Source organism: Saccopteryx leptura, chromosome 2 (genome assembly GCF_036850995.1).
Source record: "Saccopteryx leptura isolate mSacLep1 chromosome 2, mSacLep1_pri_phased_curated, whole genome shotgun sequence".
Lineage (NCBI taxonomy): Eukaryota > Metazoa > Chordata > Mammalia > Chiroptera > Emballonuridae > Saccopteryx > Saccopteryx leptura.
In genome coordinates, this window is record NC_089504.1 from 167,101,671 (window position 1) to 167,119,796 (window position 18,126).

The window sequence follows — 18,126 nt, forward strand, 5'->3', positions numbered from 1 at the left end:
TGGGTCTGTTGTTGGGCAGATAAAATATATTATGCTCACTTTGCTAAAGATGGCGCTGCCCACGTGGAAGCCCGTCGCCCAGGTGATATTAGTTGGCCTTCTTCTTGGGATGGGCGTGATTATATTAATGTGTGTCAGGGGTAGGCTGTGGGCAGGCAGGATCCTTGTAGCCTGGGGCTTGGTTTTAGGACTAAGCCTTTCCCACCCTTTTTGATGTGAGGTGGTACACTTTCCTGAGGAATCCCATTATGCCTCAGATAAGTGACTTTTTTTTTTTTTTTTCATTTTTCCGAAGCTGGAAATGGGGAGGCAGTCAGACAGACTCCCGCATGCGTCCGACTGGGATCCACCCGGCATGCCCACCAGGGGGCAATGCTCTGCCCCTCTGGGGCGTTGCTCTGTTGCATCCAGAGCCATTCTAGCATCTGAGGCAGAGGCCACGGAGCCATCCTCAGCGCCTGGGCCATCTTTGCTCCAATGGAGCCTTGGCTGCGGGAGGGGAAGAGAGAGACAGAGAGGAAGGAGAGGGGGAGGGGTGGAGAAGCAGATGGGCGCTTCTCCTGTGTGCCCTGGCTGGGAATCGAACCCAGGACTCCTGCACGCTAGGCCGACGCTCTACCGCTGAGCCAACCGGCCAGGGCCAGCTAAGTGACTTTGTATCAGACACTTCCTTATTTGTATATTGGATTAAAGGTTTTGATTTCTGAACTATAACGTGGGGCAGACCGGGAGCTCACTCTCTCGGTTCCGGAGATTAGCATTAGAGAGAAGAGCAGAGTAAGGCCATGTGAAAGAGGCCAGGAGAAGCAGCCAAAATGGTGGAGTGCTGAGTGAGAAGCCAGTTTGTGCAGAGTTTGTGTAGGTAGAAGGAAGGAGATGGGGAACAGAGGTGAATAAGTCTGGTGAGCTAGAAACCTTTGATTCTAGGAAACTTGGGTAAGTCAGTAGCTTTGTGAGCACTGAATGAGTGGGTTTTGGAGCCCAGTGTGTGTTTTTACTTGCTTACTGGGTGCAAGCTAGGATTAAAGATGATGGCCCACCAGTTTTTGGCTCCATTGTTTCTTTACCAACTGTCCGAATTCAATGTGAACCTGCATGGGCCAGGCAGCTGTGATGGTGGCTGTGTATACTGGCCATATACCCGTGTTAGCCATATGTGGCCAGCATATTAAATAAATCTCTTCCTTTAATAAAATCCTTCAAAATTCATCTGGACTTGGTGTCTACATAAACCCGAGGAATTGAGGTATGGGTACTTTACAGCAAAGTGTTTAAATATAAGGTGACCAATCGTCCTCCTTTCGTAAGTTCCATCCTCCCTCGCAAAGTGTCCTTCTACACATCCTCCTTTTTGATATTGGAAGACTAACCTGTAAATGTCCGTATTTGATCGATGCAGAGTCTATCCATTGTGTATAATGTGACGTATTTGTATCTAAATGAGTACTTTTTTCTTACAATTATTATTAAAAATTAATAGGCATGTAAGCATAATTACAATATAAAATATTACAAATGTTTTTATTATGCATTTATCATATTATAGTGTATTATTGTTGCAATGAATAAAATGTTTCTTTTATTTACAATATTGTTTTCTTCAATTTACTTTGTACTCCTTTTTTTTGTAAAAAAGTTGGTCACCTTATTAAATATCCTAGGAGGCCTGGCCACTTAGCTACTGCAGCTGCCTGAAAAGACTATAGGCTCCATTAATGAGACTAGAATAGGATTTACCTTCAGTAAAAAATAAAATGTGCTTATTTCAAATACCAAGAAGACAACACACAGCAACATTCATTCCACGTTTCTAGGACCGTTGGTAGGCTGTCCGTGAGTGAGGCGATGTCTGCCCTCAGGTGCTGTTTTATCTTGGTAATGCAGATCAAGCCCAAAGGATACCCTTTATTTCAGATCATAAATAACCAGAGTTATACTAAGTGTCTTAGACTCATATCTATCGGTGTATTTCCTGTTAGTTAATTGTAGTATTGACTGCATTTCTGTGCTGTGAGCAGGACAGAAAGGAAGTATGCTTACCCATATAAGGTGGGTTTTGATAACTTTCTAGAGTTATGTAAACTTCATTTAAATGAGTTTTAGGGCTCTTCCTTTCTGTGCCTGTCCTTCAAGCAGTTCAGAGTTCAATAGAGAAGGCAACGCTTCCCACACCCCACTTCCAACAGGCCACTACAGCATTCTTCAGCCCTTACTCACCCTGCTCTGGGCTGTCCCAGCACACCTCATTCATTATCTGCAGTCGGGTCTCTTTCTCACAGAAGTTATCACTGAAATGTGTTACAAATAGCTCAAGGCAGAAAGATTTGCCCAGCCTCCACACTGAAAGGGTCACACAGATCCGGAGCAGTTTGTCACAAGACTGCGTTTGCCACTGGTGCAAGGGCCCTGCCTGTCAGACATGGTGAGACTATGCGGCTGGAAAGGGGTATATGTTCCGACCTGGGTGAGGGCTGTTCCTTAGAGAAGCTGCGGGAGTGGGTTTTATGGCTAAACTTTTTAATATAATATAATATAATATAATATAATATAATATAATATAATATAATATAATATGCTCAAGACTATGAGAAGCAGTGTCCAGTCTTCAGAAAGCATAGGATTCTGAACCTGGCAGAGGTCACCTTGGGTTCTGCGGGATGCTGGGGACTCTGGCAGGGGTAGTGACAGAGGCCTGGGAGCAGGCAATGGAAGACTAGCTCCCCATGTGGCACCTGTGGAATTTTATGGTTTATCTCAATAAGATAGATGAGAGGAAACACCAAAACAACCTTAAGTAAGGGCTTTGAGGAGACAGTAATAGTAGAATCTTAGTTGACTGTTATTTACTCTTTCCATTGACACAAACACTTAGCAGCCACTAGGTGCTGGCGTGAAAGTGCACAGCCTACAGCCCAGAGCCCAGGCATGGAGGCTGGCTGCTTGGGTTTGAATCAGCACTCTGACCAGCACAGGACAATGGGCGAACTGCTTAACCTTTCTAAGCTACTTTTCTTATCTGTCAAATGATGGTACTTATCTCATAGGGCTGCTGTGAATATCAAATGAAATAATACATGTAAACTGCTAAAACAGGGCTTGGTATACAGTAAGGATCAAGAAATGTTGGCTATAATTACAACACAGGCTTCTGCAGAGTGGGGATAAAAAGATAAATTACCGTTCCCCCTCCCCATGTATAAGACGCATCTTAATTTTGGGGCCTGAAATTTGAAAAACAATGTATTACATAAAGTTATTGAACTCAAGTTTTATTCATCATAAAATTCATACAACTTCTCATCACTGTCAAAACTCCCATCCATTAGCTTGTCCTCATCTGTGTCTGATGACGAATCACTGTCTTCATATATTGCCTCGTCCTCAGTTCCATCTATGGCATTTGAAATGCCACAACTACTGTATAAGATGCACCCCATTTTCAGACCCCAAATTTTTAGAAAAAAAAATGTGTCTTATACATGGAAAATATGGTAGTCTTTATCTGTGAGGAATTTGTGTTGTGGTTAGAGAAAGCACATGAAGACAGTTTCTGAGGCCTTCCCTCTTTGCCTCCCTCACCAAATCTCTTGTCCAATTTTATAGGCATTTTATTACTTGCTCTCAAAATTTCATAGATTTTTAGAAATACAGACAGCCACTCAATTTAGTTCCAAATTGCCTTGTATTTTGTTTCCATTCTGTTCCTCTATGCCAGGGGTCGGGAACCTTTTTGGCTGAGAGAGCCATGAATGCCACATATTTTAAAATGTAATTCCTTGAGAGCCATACAATGACCTGTGTACATTAGGCATTATCCAATAAAAATTTGGTGCTGTCCCAGAGGACAGCTGTGATTGGCTCCAGCCACCCGCAACCCTAAACATGAGCGGTAGGAAATGAATGGATTGTAATACATGAGAATGTTTTATATTTTTAACATTATTTTTTTATTAATGATTTGTCTGCAAGCCAGATGCAGCCATCAAAAGAGCCACATCTGGCTCGTGAGCCATAGGTTCCTGACCCATGGAATAACCCCTTGCTCAAGCCAGCGACCTTGGGACCAAGCTGGTGAGCTTCGCTCAAACCAGATGAGCCCGTGCTCAAGCTGGCGACCTCGTGGTCTCGAACTTGGGTCCTCTGCATCCCAGTCCAATGCTCTATCCGCTGTGCAACTATTTGGGGTTTTTTATGGTCCCATATAAACCTAATGATTTTTTGTTCCATATCTTTAAAAAGTGACATTGGAATTTTGGTTAAAGTTGCATTAAATTTGTGTATTGCTTTGGGTGATATGGTTATTTTAACCAAGAACAAGGAATATTTTTCCATTTCATTGTGTCTTTTTCAATTTCCTTTAACAATGCTTTGTAGTTTTCATTATATAGGTCTTTTATATTCTTTGTTACGTTTATGCCTAGGTATTTTGTTGTTGTTGTTGTAACCGTAAAAGGAATTATTTTTTTTAGTTCATTTTCTGAAGTTTCATTGTTGGCATATAAGAAAGCAATAGACTTCTGTATATTAATTTTGTATCCTGTAACCTTACTGTATCGGTTTATTGTTTCTAATAGTTTTTCTGTGGAGTCTTTGCGGTTTTCTACAAGATCATGTCATCTGCAAAAAGTGAAAACTTTACTTCTTCTTTCCCAATGTGAATGCCTTTTATTTCTTTCTCTTGTCTGATTGCTCTGGCTAGAACTTCCTGCACTACGTTGAATAAGAGTGGAAACAGTGGGCAACCTTGTCTTGTTTCTGATTTTAGAAGAAAAGTTTTCAGTTTTTTGCCATTTAATATAATGTTAGCTGATGGTTTGTCATAAATGGTCTTTATTATGTTGAGATATTTTTCTTCTATACCCATTTTGTTGAGTGTTTTAAACATAAAATGATGTATTTTATCGAATGACTTTTCTGCATCTATTGATAAGGTCATATGGTTTTTGTTCTTTGTGTTGTTGATATGGTGTATTATGTTAATTGTTTTACATATGTTGAACCATCCTTGTGATTCTGGGATGAATCCTACTTGATCATGGTGAACTATTTTTTTAATGTGTTGTTGTATTCGGTTTGCTAGTATTTCGTTTAGGATTTTTGCATCTGTATTTATTGGAGATATTGGTTGGTAGTTTTCTTTTTTTGTGTTGTCCTTGCCAGGTTTTGGTATGAAGGTTATGTTGGCCTCATAAAATGTGTTTGGAAGTATTGCTTCTTCTTCAATTTTTTTGAAGACTTTGAGTAGGATAAGAACCAACTCTTCTTTGAATGTTTGATAGAATTCACTAGTATAGCCGTCTGGCCCTGAACTTTTATTTTTTGGGAGGTTTTTGATAGTTGTTTCTTTTTTTTTTTTTTTTTTTTTAGAGAGGAGAGGGAGAGACAGAGAGAGAAGGTGGGGAGGAGCTGGAAAGCATCAACTCCCATATGTGCCTTGACCAGGCAAGCCCAGGGTTTCGAACCGGTGACCTCAGCATTTCCAGGTCAACGCTTTATCCACTGCGCCACCACAGGTCAGGCGATGATAGTTGTTTCTTTTTCCTCCCTGCTTATGGGTATGTTTAGGCTTTCTACTTCTTCATGATTCAGCCTAGGAAGATTATATTGTTCTAGAAATTTATCCATTTCTTCTAGATTGTTAAATTTGGTGGCATATAGTTTTTCATAGTATTCTAAAGAATCCTTTGTATATCTATGATATCTGTGGTGATTTCTCCTCTTTCATTTTGGATTTTGTTTATATGAGTCCTTTTTCTTTTTTCCTTAGTGAGTCTTGCTAAGGATTTGTCAATTTTGTTGATCTTTTCAAAGAACCAGCTCCTAGTTTTAGTTCTCAAGGAGAACTATAGTTTTCTGTTCTCTATTTCATTTATTTCTCCTCTAATTTTTTATTATTTCCTTTCTTCTGCTGGTTTTGGGTTGCCTTTGTTCTTCTTTTTCTAATTCCTTAAGATGTGATGTTAAGTTGTTTACTTGGGCTCTCTCTTGTTCATTCAAATAGGCCTGTAGTGATAGGAACTTCCCTCTTATTACTGCTTTTGCTGCACCCCAGAGATTTTGATATGTCGTGTTGTCATTTTCATTTGTCTGTATATATCTTTTGATCTCTTCTTTTTTGGCCCAGTCATTTTTTTAGAAGTACATTTAATTTCCACATTTTTGTGGGGTTTTTTACTTATTTTTTGAAGTTGATTTCTAGTTTCAAAGCTTTATGGTCAGAGGATATGCTTGGTACAATTTTAATCTTTCTGAATTTGTTGATGTTAGTTTTGTGTACCAAAATATGGTCAATTCTTGAGAATGTACTATGTACACTGGAGAAAAATATATATGCTTTGATGTTTGGGGATGAAATGTCCTGTAGATGTCTCTCATATCCAATTGTTCTAGTGTTTCATTTAAGGCCAATATTTCTTTATTAATTTTTTGTTTGGATAAACAATCTACATACATCGGTGGTGTATTGAGGTCTCCAAGAATGATTTTATTTTTGTTGGTTTTTATTTTAGATCAGTTAGTAGATGTCTTATATACTTTGGTGCTCCTTGGTTTGGTGCATATATATTAAGAAGTGTTGTCTTCTTGATTCAATGTCCCCTTTATCATTATGAAATGACCATCTTTTTCTCTGATTACCTTTGTTGTCTTGTACTCAGCATTGTTAGATATGAGTATGGCTATACCTGCTTTTCTTTGGATATTATTTGCTTGGAGAAACATTTTTTAGCCTTTCACTTTAAGTCTGTTTTTATCCTTGTAGCTTAGATGTGTTTCTTGAAGGCAGCATACGGTTGGATTTTCTTTTTCGATCTAATCTGCTATTCTGTGTCATTTTATTGGTGAGTTCAATCTATTTACGTTTAATGTAATTATTGACACTTGAGGGTTTCCTATTGCCATTTTATATAATGCTTTCTGATAGCTGTGTTTCTTGTTTGGTTCTTCTCTTTTGTTTTTTGGTCATTTGTCTTTGTTTGGTTGAATTCCATACTTCTTTCCTCTGTTTCTTCTTTTTTTAAGCCATGTGTTTCAGTAGTGGTATTTTCAGAGGTGGTTACCATTAGGTAATTAAAAGAATATATATCATATTCATTGTAGTCCATTTTCTCATGAGTGCTTCTGCACTCCATCCTCCTTTGCTACTGTTAATTTCTGTCTTCTCCCCTTTCTTGTTTTTGTTGTCACAGATTATTCTTGTTTTTATTGTGATCTTGTTGGAGCTTTTACTTGTGATATTGTTTTGTTTTGTTCTTTGTATCTGGTTGGATAACCCCCTCTAGTATTTCCTGGAGTGGGGGTTCTCTGGTGATAAATTCCCTCATCTTCTCTATATCTGTGGATGTTTTTTATTTCCCCTTCATATTTGAAGAAAAGCTTTGATGGATATAGTATTCTTGGGTGAAAGTTCCTCTCTTTCAGAACTTTAGATATTGGGGTCCACTCTCTTCTAGTTTGCAGCATTTCTGCTGAGAAATCTGATGATAACCTAATGGTCCTTCCTTTATATGTTGTAGTCTTCTTTTCTCTGGCTGCCTTGAGGATTATTTCTTTGTCATTGATTTGTGATAATTTCATTATGATGTGCCTGGAGTAGGTCTGTTTGGGTTAAGGTAACTCGATGTTCTGTTTGCTTCTTGAATTTGAGGCTCTAATTCTTTCTAGAGGCTTGGGAAATTCTCATCGAGTATTTGTTTGATTATGTTCTCCATTCCTTTTTCTCTCTCTTCTCCTTCTGATATATTAATTATTCTTATATTGCTCTTTCTGATCGATCAGACAATTCTTGTAGGACTTTCTCATTTTTTAAAATTCATGAGTCTCTCTCCTCTTCTCTCTGTAGTATCTGTAGTTGCCTGTCTTCTATGTCACTAATTCTCTCTTCTATCTGGCCTGTTCTATTAGCTAAGCTTGTCATCTCATTTTTCAATTCATGAATTTAGTTTTTCATCTTTGTTTGCTTCCTTTTTATAGTTTCAATTTCCTTGATGAAGTATTCTTTTTGTCCATTAAATTGTTTTTGAGCTCACTAAATTGCCTTTTAGAGCTTTCTTGTATTTCACTACTTTTAGAACTTCAATTTTGAATTCCCTGTTATTTAACTCCAAGGTTTCCAAGTAATTAAAAATTTTTTTTAGAGATTTTTCATCATATCTGAGCTACATCTCTGTCTTTTGTATCCATGATATTTGATTTCTTTTTCCTCAATGGCATAACACTAATAAGAGATAATTAAGAAAATAAAATAAGAGTTGAAAAAATACAGTAAAAAAATGAAAATTCTATAATGATAAGTGGGACAGAAACTACAGAGAACAAGAATCAGAAACTGAGGAGAGATCATAAAAGAGAGAAAAAATGAAGTGAAAAACAAGCAGAATTCCACAAAGAAAAATATGAGTCCAAAATATAATAATTTGATTATAAATGATGTTTGGATCAGAGCAATAAAAGAAGAAGAAGAAGAAGATAAAGGAGAAGAAACAAGAAGGGAGAATAAAGAGAAAGAAAGGACAAAAAACAAAGTATAAAAAAAGAGAAAAAAAATGAAGTAAAGTTTTCTGAAATGAACCTTCACAAAAAACAAGAATGAGAAATGTAACAACAATGGATAATGTAGTTCAAAAGGAAAATAATAAAAAAAAGAAAAAGGAAAGAAGATAAAAAGCATTTAAAAATATAAATTTTTTCTGGTTTTGAGATGTATCTTCTTCCTTTTCTTGGCAGGTGGTGCTGTACTACAAGTTTTTGCCTCTGTGAGGCTCTTGGGCAGAGGTTTGCTGGTGTGTCGCTGTGGTAATGACGTAGGCTGGGCCTCAGTCCTGTTGGCAGGTGGGGCTTGTTAGGGCTTTGCAATTAATTATCTGGCTCTATCAATGTCAGTCTTAGTTTTCCAGGCACCTCTTCACACATCCCTCCCACTGGAGCTAGCAACCTGGAGATTTAACTGTGGGGTCCACCTCAGCTACTGTCCTTGCAGCAAGGGAACCTTTGCACAGCCAGGTCCCCCTTCCAGCACCGCTCAAAGCACAGTTCTGGGCAAGGCAGTGGGAACCAGAGCCACTGCGAATTTTGCCTTTCTGTTACACATAGGCAAAATTCTATGGGCCAGTGGGCATATCTAGCATGTTTCAGTGTCCCACGGTTTCAATCTCCATGAGCTTTTCCTGCTTGTGCTGCTTGGTAGCCCACCACAGGCTGTGTATGTGTCCAGCTCCCATGACTCCAGCAATGCACACAGATGGATGTAGCCGCTATTCAGGTGCATAGCGCAGGCATTCTCAGACTGAGGGTCTTGGCTGTGCATATGCCTGGCGCTGGAGATCGTGGAGCTGGGAATGCCCAAAGATGCTGGTGCCCATGAAACTGCCTAGCATTGATAATCTTCGGCTAAGTACTCAGCCCATGTGCATGCCCACTCGCTTCTGGCACTGGTGATGTTAGGTGGAGCCGCTAGCACAGCACAGGTGATTGTGGAGTTGGGAATGCACAAAGATGCTGGCGCCGGCCCATGCGGGAACCCTGTGCTGGTAATTTTAGGTGGATCCCACTGCACGTGAGTGTGCCCAGCACCCGCGATCTCAGGCAGAGTCAGTGTATTCTTTCTTTTGTTTGGATGCCTACTCTAACTCAGCTCCCTCCTCGCTATCTCAGTCTTTCCTCTTCACCTGGCTTCAATCAAAAGTGCCCCTACCTCAAATCAGTGAGGAGCCCTGGCCGTTTGGCTCAGTGGTAGAGCATCGGCCTGGCGTGCAGGAGTCCCGGGTTCGATTCCCGGCCAGGGCACACAGGAGAAGCGCCCATCTGCTTCTCCACCCCTCCCCCTCTCCTTTATCTCTGTCTCTCTTCCCCTCCTGCAGCCGAGGCTCCATTGGAGCAAAGTTGGCCCGGGCGTTGAGGATGGCTCTGTGGCCTCTGCCTCAGGTGCTAGAATGGCTCTGGTCGCAACAGAGCAATGCCCCAGAGGGGCAGAGCATCACCCCCTGGTGGGCATGCTGGGTGGATCCTGGTCTGGCGCATGTGGGAGTCTGTCTGACTGCCTCCCCATTTCCAACTTCAGAAAAATACAAAAAAAAAAGTCAGCGAGGAAAGCGAAATGCCCCTTCCTCCATCTTATATATTCAGTCACTTTTTCACACAATCAAACCTTTATCTGGTGTGTGTAAATTTTGGGTGCTCCTACAGTTTTTTTTCTCTGTGTTTATTTGTTGAATTTGTTGAAATTTCAAGGGGAGAGATCAGGAATGTCCCTCATACCACCATTTCTCTGACCAATTTCTCACACTTATAATCACCTGCCTTTGCTTCACAACCCTCCTCCCTGCTCCAAGGCTCCCTATTACCTCTAGAACAAGACTAAATTCTTTAGTGTAGCCTAAAGCCTTGCCTGGTCAGACATCATAGCCTTGCCTCTCCTCTCCTGCCATACTTCATGCTTTTCTCTACCCTGCAACCACACTGGCCCTCTGTCAGCCACTCATTCTCACGGTGTCCCTCCGACCTGCTCCAGCCTCACAGACGCTCCTCTCTGCCTGCAATGCTTTCCCCTCCTTCTTTGCCTGACCACACCCCTTATCATCTTTTAATCAACTCATTCTAGTTATACTTTGCATTTTCTGTGTATTTGATTAAAGCCCTAGACTGTACACTGTAGCATTTGCTACACCCTGTCATCAGAGAGCCTTACGGAGCCTGGCACTCTGCATAGAGCAGGCACTCAGTAAATATGTGAGGCTGGAATGAATGAATGAGTGTTGGCTCTTTACCCACCAAACTTCAGAGAAGAAAGTCGTGCTATAGTCCAAATTACAGAAACCTGATGTCCTGAATTACAGCCTGATGCTCACACTCCAGAACTGAATTTTATCACAGGTGCAGGGAGTAGGGAACAGCAGGGCACGTCTTTGTGTTTCCATGCTGTGCAGGACAAGTCAGAACTGGGTCTTTGTTTTGCTTTTTTTTTTTTTTGCTCCTTGGCAGAGAATGAGGTTAAGAAAACTAAGGATTCATAGGTCTCATGCTGAATTTAAGTGAAAGACTTTATTACATATTTTTATATAAAAAATATCCTTTCTGTCCCTGGGAAATATTTATCGGTCTATTGCTCTAGCTTTTCTTCTGAATATCTCACATTCTCTCTCTCTCTCTCTCTCTCTCTCGATACACACACACACACACACACACACACACACACACATACACACATATATGGTCTACCGGAAAGTTCTGTCCGTTTTTGGAATAAAACAAAATACAAATTTTTCTTTTTTAATTTTATTTTTAATTTTTCTTTTTATTTTTTCATTTTTCCGAAGCTGGAAACAGGGAGGCAGTCAGACAGACTCCTGCATGCACCCGACCAGGATCCACCCGGCATGCCCACCAGGGGGCGATGTTCTGCCCCTCTGGGGCATCGCTCTGCTGCATTCAGAGCCATTCTAGCGCCTGAGGCAGAGGCCACAGAGCCATCCCCAGCGCCCGGGCCATCTTTGCTCCAATGGAGCCTCGGCTGCGGGAGGGGAAGAGAGAGACAGAGAGGAAGGAGAGGGGGAGGGGTGGAGAAGCAAATGGGCGCTTCTCCTGTGTGCCCTAGCCGGGAATCGAACCCGGGACTCCTGCACACCAGGCCGACGCTCTACCGCTGAGCCAACCAGCCAGGGCCAAAATACAAATTTTTCTTACTGTCAATAAACTTTATTAAATAATATAATTGCCATTATTATTAATGATTTCTTGCCAGCATGAGGGCAATTTGTATATCCTATTTTTGAAAAATGTTTTATCTTTTGATGCAAAAAATTGAACCATTGCTTGTTTGATATCTTCTTCATTTTTGAATTTTTTGCCCTTCAAAAAATTTTGTAAGGACAAAAACAAGTGATAGTCGGAGGGTGCTAAGTCCGGGGAATATGGTGGACGTGATAGACATGCTTCTGTAGCATTTCTTCCTTGTTGAAATTCGTAAAAATTACAGTGGCGTAAATGAAATTTATCAGTAGCCATGGGTACACTATCGCTTCACACATAAGACTAACGTGAATCAACTTTGTTTTAGTTAATTTGCTACGTCAGTATGTATACATTAAGTGATAAAAATAGAGAGGCACACATGTGCCAAATAAACATGTGCTTACGTGTCGAAACTTGTTGTGATAGAAATGGACAGAACTTTCCGGTAGATCATATATTAGTTGAGATGAAGGAAAATAGTCAGGCAGACTCTTGCATGTGCCCCAACTGGGATCCACCTGGCAACTCCATCTGGGGACAATGTTCAAGAACCGAGCCATTTTTAGTGCCTGAGGCTGATGCACTCCAATGGAGCCATCTTCAGTGCCCAGAGCCACGCTCAAACCATTCAAAGCCACTGGCTGCAGGAGGGGAAGAGGGAGAGAAAGGGGAGAGGGGGGTGAGGAGAAGCAGATGGTCACTTCTCCTTGCCTCCCTGACAAGGACATCCATACTCAGGCTGACATTCTCTCTATTGAGCCACCAACTAGGGCCAAGAAAGCCATTTTAATGATTCATTTTCCAATTTTGCCCAGGTCAGAGGTAGGAACCGGAGGTAAGGGGAAGGAGAGGGTCTAACATTTGTTTAGTGCCTGTTACGGACATCAGGTGAGAATTTTAGAATACTATTTAACAAGGAGCACAGAACTTATCTGAAATTTTCTTACCCTTTTCAGTTTTCGTATAAAGAGAGTTAACAGGAGCCAGAAGAGGGTTGCAGCCACACAGGTGCATGTCAGAGTGATTAGCTCCAGGTTTGACTTGTCCAAGGTTCCTGGAAAGACAGAAATACCAAGATGGTGCTAAGCAGCAACTCTCAAATTCAGGGTCTCTGCGATTTTATAAAAGAGGTCCAGTGTCCCTAAAAGGCCCATCATGGTGAACGCAATCTGTTGGCGCAAGAGTTTGTATAGCTCTGCCCTTCCCTCTGACCCAGGCAGGGGCCACGATCTTGTCAACATAAACTCACACATCAATGAAGTCTTTCCAGAAATTTTGCTGTGGAGTTTGCAAACATCATAATGCCAGTAATAGCTAATTAAAAATCAGAGAAGAAATTTAAAATGGGGGAAAAATTACAGCAGGAACAAAAGACCATTAAAGTGCTAAGTTTGGATTATGTTAAATCTCCCTAATGGGTTTTAGAGGAACTTCTAAAGAAAAAAAAAAGGCATAAAAGGGCTCTTTTAGGACTCACAAAATTCTTCAAAGTAGATTTTAAGAATAAAAATAGAACTCAAGAGCTGTCAAATTGCTGGCTCCCGTTTTGGCACACCAGGCGCAGTCAGCCACATCCTGCTCCCTCTGCTAAGGCTCATTTCTGCCCTTCTCAATGGTCAGCCTGCAGGGGCCAAGTGAGAAGTAGTTGCCAGAGTGGTATTCTCCCAATCACCTCATTTCCCAGAACCACAGAGATCAAAGCTGAGCACTGTTTCCCAAAGGCCTAGAGTATTCAAGAGGAGCCTCAGAGAGGAACTTTTTGGGGTTTGTAAAGGAAAGCCCCAGTGGGCTAGAACAGTTGTTTTCTACTTTATTATTATTATTATTATTATTATTATTATTATTATTATTTTAAGTGAGAGGAGAGGAGATAATGAGACAGACTCTTGTATGCCCCCCAACTAGGACCCACCCAGCAACCCTTGTCGGGCTGATGCTTGAATCAACTGAGCTATCCTCAGCGCCTGGGGCCTCTCAAACCAATTGAGTCACTGGTTGCAGGAGGGGAAGAGAGAGAGAAGGGGGAGAGAAGCAGATGGTTGCTTCTCTTGTGTGTCCTGACTGGGAATCGAACCTGGGGCACACATATGCCAGGCTGATGCTCTATTCACTGAACCAACTGGCCAGGGCCTGTTTTCTATTTATTATTAATAGTGGCCCAAGTGAGCAACTTCCCAGGAATTCCTGAAGTAATGTCCTTATCCTTTAACTTCATTAAAAGGAGGCAGAGGCTTAGTATTAAGTCAGGTCAAAAAGAATTAAAATTTATTCTTTTTAGAAATGACGGTGTGGATGGTATCATTTATTGAGCTCTTACGTGCCGAGCCATCACAACAACTCAATGAAGTTGGTGGCAATAAATTCCCATCTCTTAGAGGAGTATGTCGTCTTGTTGGCTCTTGATTTCAATTCAACAAAGATGTCTGAATCCTTAGGTTCCAGCTGGAGGGGACAGGAAGATGAATAAAGGCAAGTTGTCCTTCTTAGGGTACTCAATCACACACCAAGCCAAGAGACTTAAGGCAAATACAAAGAAATTAGATAAAAAGAGTATCTGAGGTTGAGGGAACCTAACACTTTTGGAAGAGGTGACATTTGAAATGGATCTGACCTAAAGAGATGAAGACAGGAGGGGCATAATAAGGCAGAGGGAAAAGATAAGTGGAAACCCAGAGTCAGGAAATGATAGGGGCTGATGCCAGTGTAATGCAAGGTCTAAGACAGGACCAGACCACAGACTCTGAGCATCTGTGTAGGGCTTTCTGCCCTGAACAACACCAAACACATGAGCTAGAAACCAGAGCCTCTTCCTTCTTCTCTCTTATCCATTCAGCCACCAAATCCACGGACTTCCTGTTGGCTGTTGTCCCTGCAGTGTATCGTTCAGTTTAGAGGGGAAATCAGCATTTTTCTCTATCCTATACATCACAAGGTTCTGCCCATTCTACTTCCATGGCTCATGAAATTATCATCCTGTCCATCCTCACACAATCCCTGCCTGAGCTGAGACCTCATCAGTTCTCACCTGGACACCTGCATTAGCTTCCTAACCAGCCTTGATGCCTTCCTGTCTTGCCTCCACTCTAGCCAGAGTGACCTTCCTAAATCACAGATTTAATTCTATGACTCCTCTGCCTGAATTCTATCTTTGCCACTGCCCCCCCCCCATTGTCAGGATAAAAAATCCTTAGATCCTATGTGTGCCACCTTTTCTATCTCCTCAGCGTTCACTTCCTGACCTCCCACATACCCCAGTCACATTAGAATACTTGTAGTTTCTTAAATATGCTGGCCCTTCTGCCCCTCTGTGCTTTAGCCTTTGCTGTTTCTCTACTGCAGTAAGCTTCCCAGAAACTGAGGCCACATCCAGAGGTGGACTAAGGTCGGTTGAGTAATTCCACAATCCTCACTCAGGCAAAATTCGCATGTGTTTGTATGCACGTACACATTTAAAGAATCAACCCATTTAAACCATCTTCAAGATGAACTTATTGAAAAGGAAAGTCTGATTTAATTGATTCTTGTTTACTGAATACTAAAATGAAAATTCTACAAGATGTAATGTAGCACCCATGCTTTATCTGCTTTGACAGCGCAATCTCTGTCTTTATTTGGAGAGTATCCATTAGGCTGGAGAACTGACTTAAGTCAGCAACCTCTCTTCCTATACAGCTCTTGGATGCTTTCTCACAGGTTAAATATCCACCCACCAGTGTGATGAGAGCCAGCGTCAACCTGCTGTGACAGCTGATGAGTTCAGTGCATGAGACAGCCCAGCTACACACGGAAGGGAAAGGAGGCCAGGGGAGATGTGGGTGGGATTTGACAATGACTAGGAATTAGCACAGGGGCATTATTCCCATGTGGTGTGTGGTTTCAAACTGGTGTAATTTTCTGAGGCTTATTGCAATATTAAAATTGGCCTTCAGCCTGATCTGTGGTGGCGCAGTGGAGAAAGCGTCAACCTGGAAACACTGAGATTGCCGGTTCAAAACCCTGGCTTGCCCGGTCAAGGCACATATGGGAGTTGATGATTCCTGCTCCTCCCCCCCTCTCTCCCCTCCTCTTCTCTAAAATGAATAAATTAAAATAAAAAAAAAATAAAAAAATTGGCCTTCATGCTATTTATGAAACTTTTAAGGAATCTCTGTACACCAATTTGGAGCCCTTTTTGAGGAGAGTGATGTATGGAGACCCTGTATTGGGATTATATTTGAAGTTATATTTTCAAGAGTAAGTTTGGGTAAAGGTATTCAAAATCAGTCTTATGTGCCATCAGTTCTGTAACATACTTTCGTTGCACCAAATTAAATCCTTAGGTCAAATAGGAATTTGAAGGCTCAGAGAACCATTTGGGTGACTCACTGGTTAGTCTAGGAAAACACAGTAAGTACAGAAGGTTTTGTTGAAATGGGATTTGGTTTATCATATTAACAAATAATGGTGTTAAGTAATATTTTAAAAGTTGCCATTATCTGAGAGACACTATTTTAAATGTGAGAATTCTTACAACAACCCTATAAGGTTGTATTACCACTCCTAACATCCATTTTGTAGATGAGCAAACTGAAGCACCAAGAAGGTTGGTAATTTGCCCAAGGTTACATAGTTCACAAGAAGTGACGCACCTTGTCACAAGAAGTGACACATCCTGCTCTAGCGTGGGGCCTCTTCCCCACCAGGCTCTGCGGCCTTACAGCTGAGAGGTGAAGCACCGAATGGTTCACATGGACCCAGTTCTGAGCTCTGCCACCTTCTAGCTTAGTAACTTTGCACGAAGTCCAAAACCCCTGTGAGCCTCGGATTCCCATCTGTAAATAGGAAAATATCCTGATTGGATTATTGCAAATGTTAAGGAGGTTAATGCATACTATATGCTTTAAAAACTGTACTTCATGTTCAATAAGTATAAGATACTATGACTGAATTCCATCACCATTTTTTGAATTCTTGATTGAGGTCAGCTTTATGTCGTTGTAGATTTGCAGTTTAACAAGCAGCCATATCCAATCCCCAGCCCTCCTGTGTAAAATTAGTGGGCAGCCAGTTCAGCTCTGTTTTGAGCACTGTTCTGTCCTTGGGAAACCTCTTCAAATCACCAACACCCATGAGAGGAGTAAGATCAATCACCAACATCATCATGTGAATGAGTTTATCACATCCTCCGAGGGGCCGGGAGAGCCATGGGAGTGAAGGTGGAGGCAGGGTTCAGGAAGAGAGCAGCTGAGGTGGAGGCTGGCCAAGGATGGGGAGAAATGAAGACCGGAAGCTGGGAGGGTGACAAAAGAAGGACTGGACATTCCAGACAATTTGGGTTTGATCTTTTTCTAGTCTTTTCTTTTGGAATTCTATTAAAGAACATAGTGTATACTTCCTGCTGTGCGAGCCTTTCCCAAAATGTGTTCATGTGCAATTATTGGGTACAAAATTGACAAATGACACACTCAATGCCCGTTCATTCTTGTGCTTGCAGTAACTTTGTATCTGCCAGTCACCCTCAAAAAATGTTTAAAACTTGTCACCCTGTTAATTTAATTTTTCTAAATAAAATTTTCTAAAACTGTTTAAAATGATGCTTATTCTTCAAGTTGTTTTCACCTGTGTAATTATAAATGCTGTCAAAATAGCATCTCAATAGCAAGGCAGAAGTCTGTTATAAGAATGTATTTATACATATTGTGATTATTACTTGCAATGATAATTATAAAATATAGTTTATCTTAAGTCCTTGGGTGAAAATGCACCACACTTTCATTGCAACAGTCCCATTGAATTCCAGGAGCTCTTGAATGCTATGTCAATTTCAGAAATTATTTTGGTTAGTAACAGTTTTGGTGTTGTTATTTTTAATATTAAAACTTCCCCTTTGAGAGCTCCAGGTGTGCTGACGTGCAGTACAAACCAAACAAGACCAACCATTATTTAAAGAAGCTACTTTAACTCTGCAGTCCACTCATCCTTTTCAGATACAAAAATAACACATTGTTTTATCTATGAGTATAAGAATCCTTTCTCAAAGAAAATAAAAAGAGCAGACAGTTTCCTTCCTGGCTAATTCATGAACCTCTTTAAATCTGTTAAACATAGCCACAGACACAACTTACTCTCCTGGTTTCATTTCCTAACTCAGCCTGACAAGGTAGGTCAGTGGGAAGGGTCAGTCTGCATACATTAGGAAATCAGTCTAATGCCAGGGAACATTTCACAGGCACCAGAGAAGAATGCTTTAGACCTAGGGCAGAGGTCTAATTTCAGTGATAAAATTACTAAGCAGGTACTGCATTCAACTGATCTGAAGAGCATCCAAAAATCAAATTTTTATTCAGTGTGCCCAAAGTACTTTCATTCAAGGTGGTATCTAATTCCTAAGGTACACAATATTATCAACTTTCAAAACAT

At 41.0% G+C, this 18,126-nt stretch overlaps 1 protein-coding gene across 1 annotated transcript in view; it reads right to left on the reverse strand.

Annotated features, from left to right (window-relative positions):
* The window catches only part of FLT1 (fms related receptor tyrosine kinase 1), a 227,179-nt gene that overhangs the window by 47,883 nt on the left and 161,170 nt on the right, over positions 1-18,126 (reverse strand). The window contains exon 16 of the mRNA XM_066369267.1: positions 12,675-12,781. Within this exon, the coding sequence (XP_066225364.1) occupies positions 12,675-12,781 (107 nt within the window). The remainder of the gene's footprint in view (positions 1-12,674; positions 12,782-18,126) is intronic.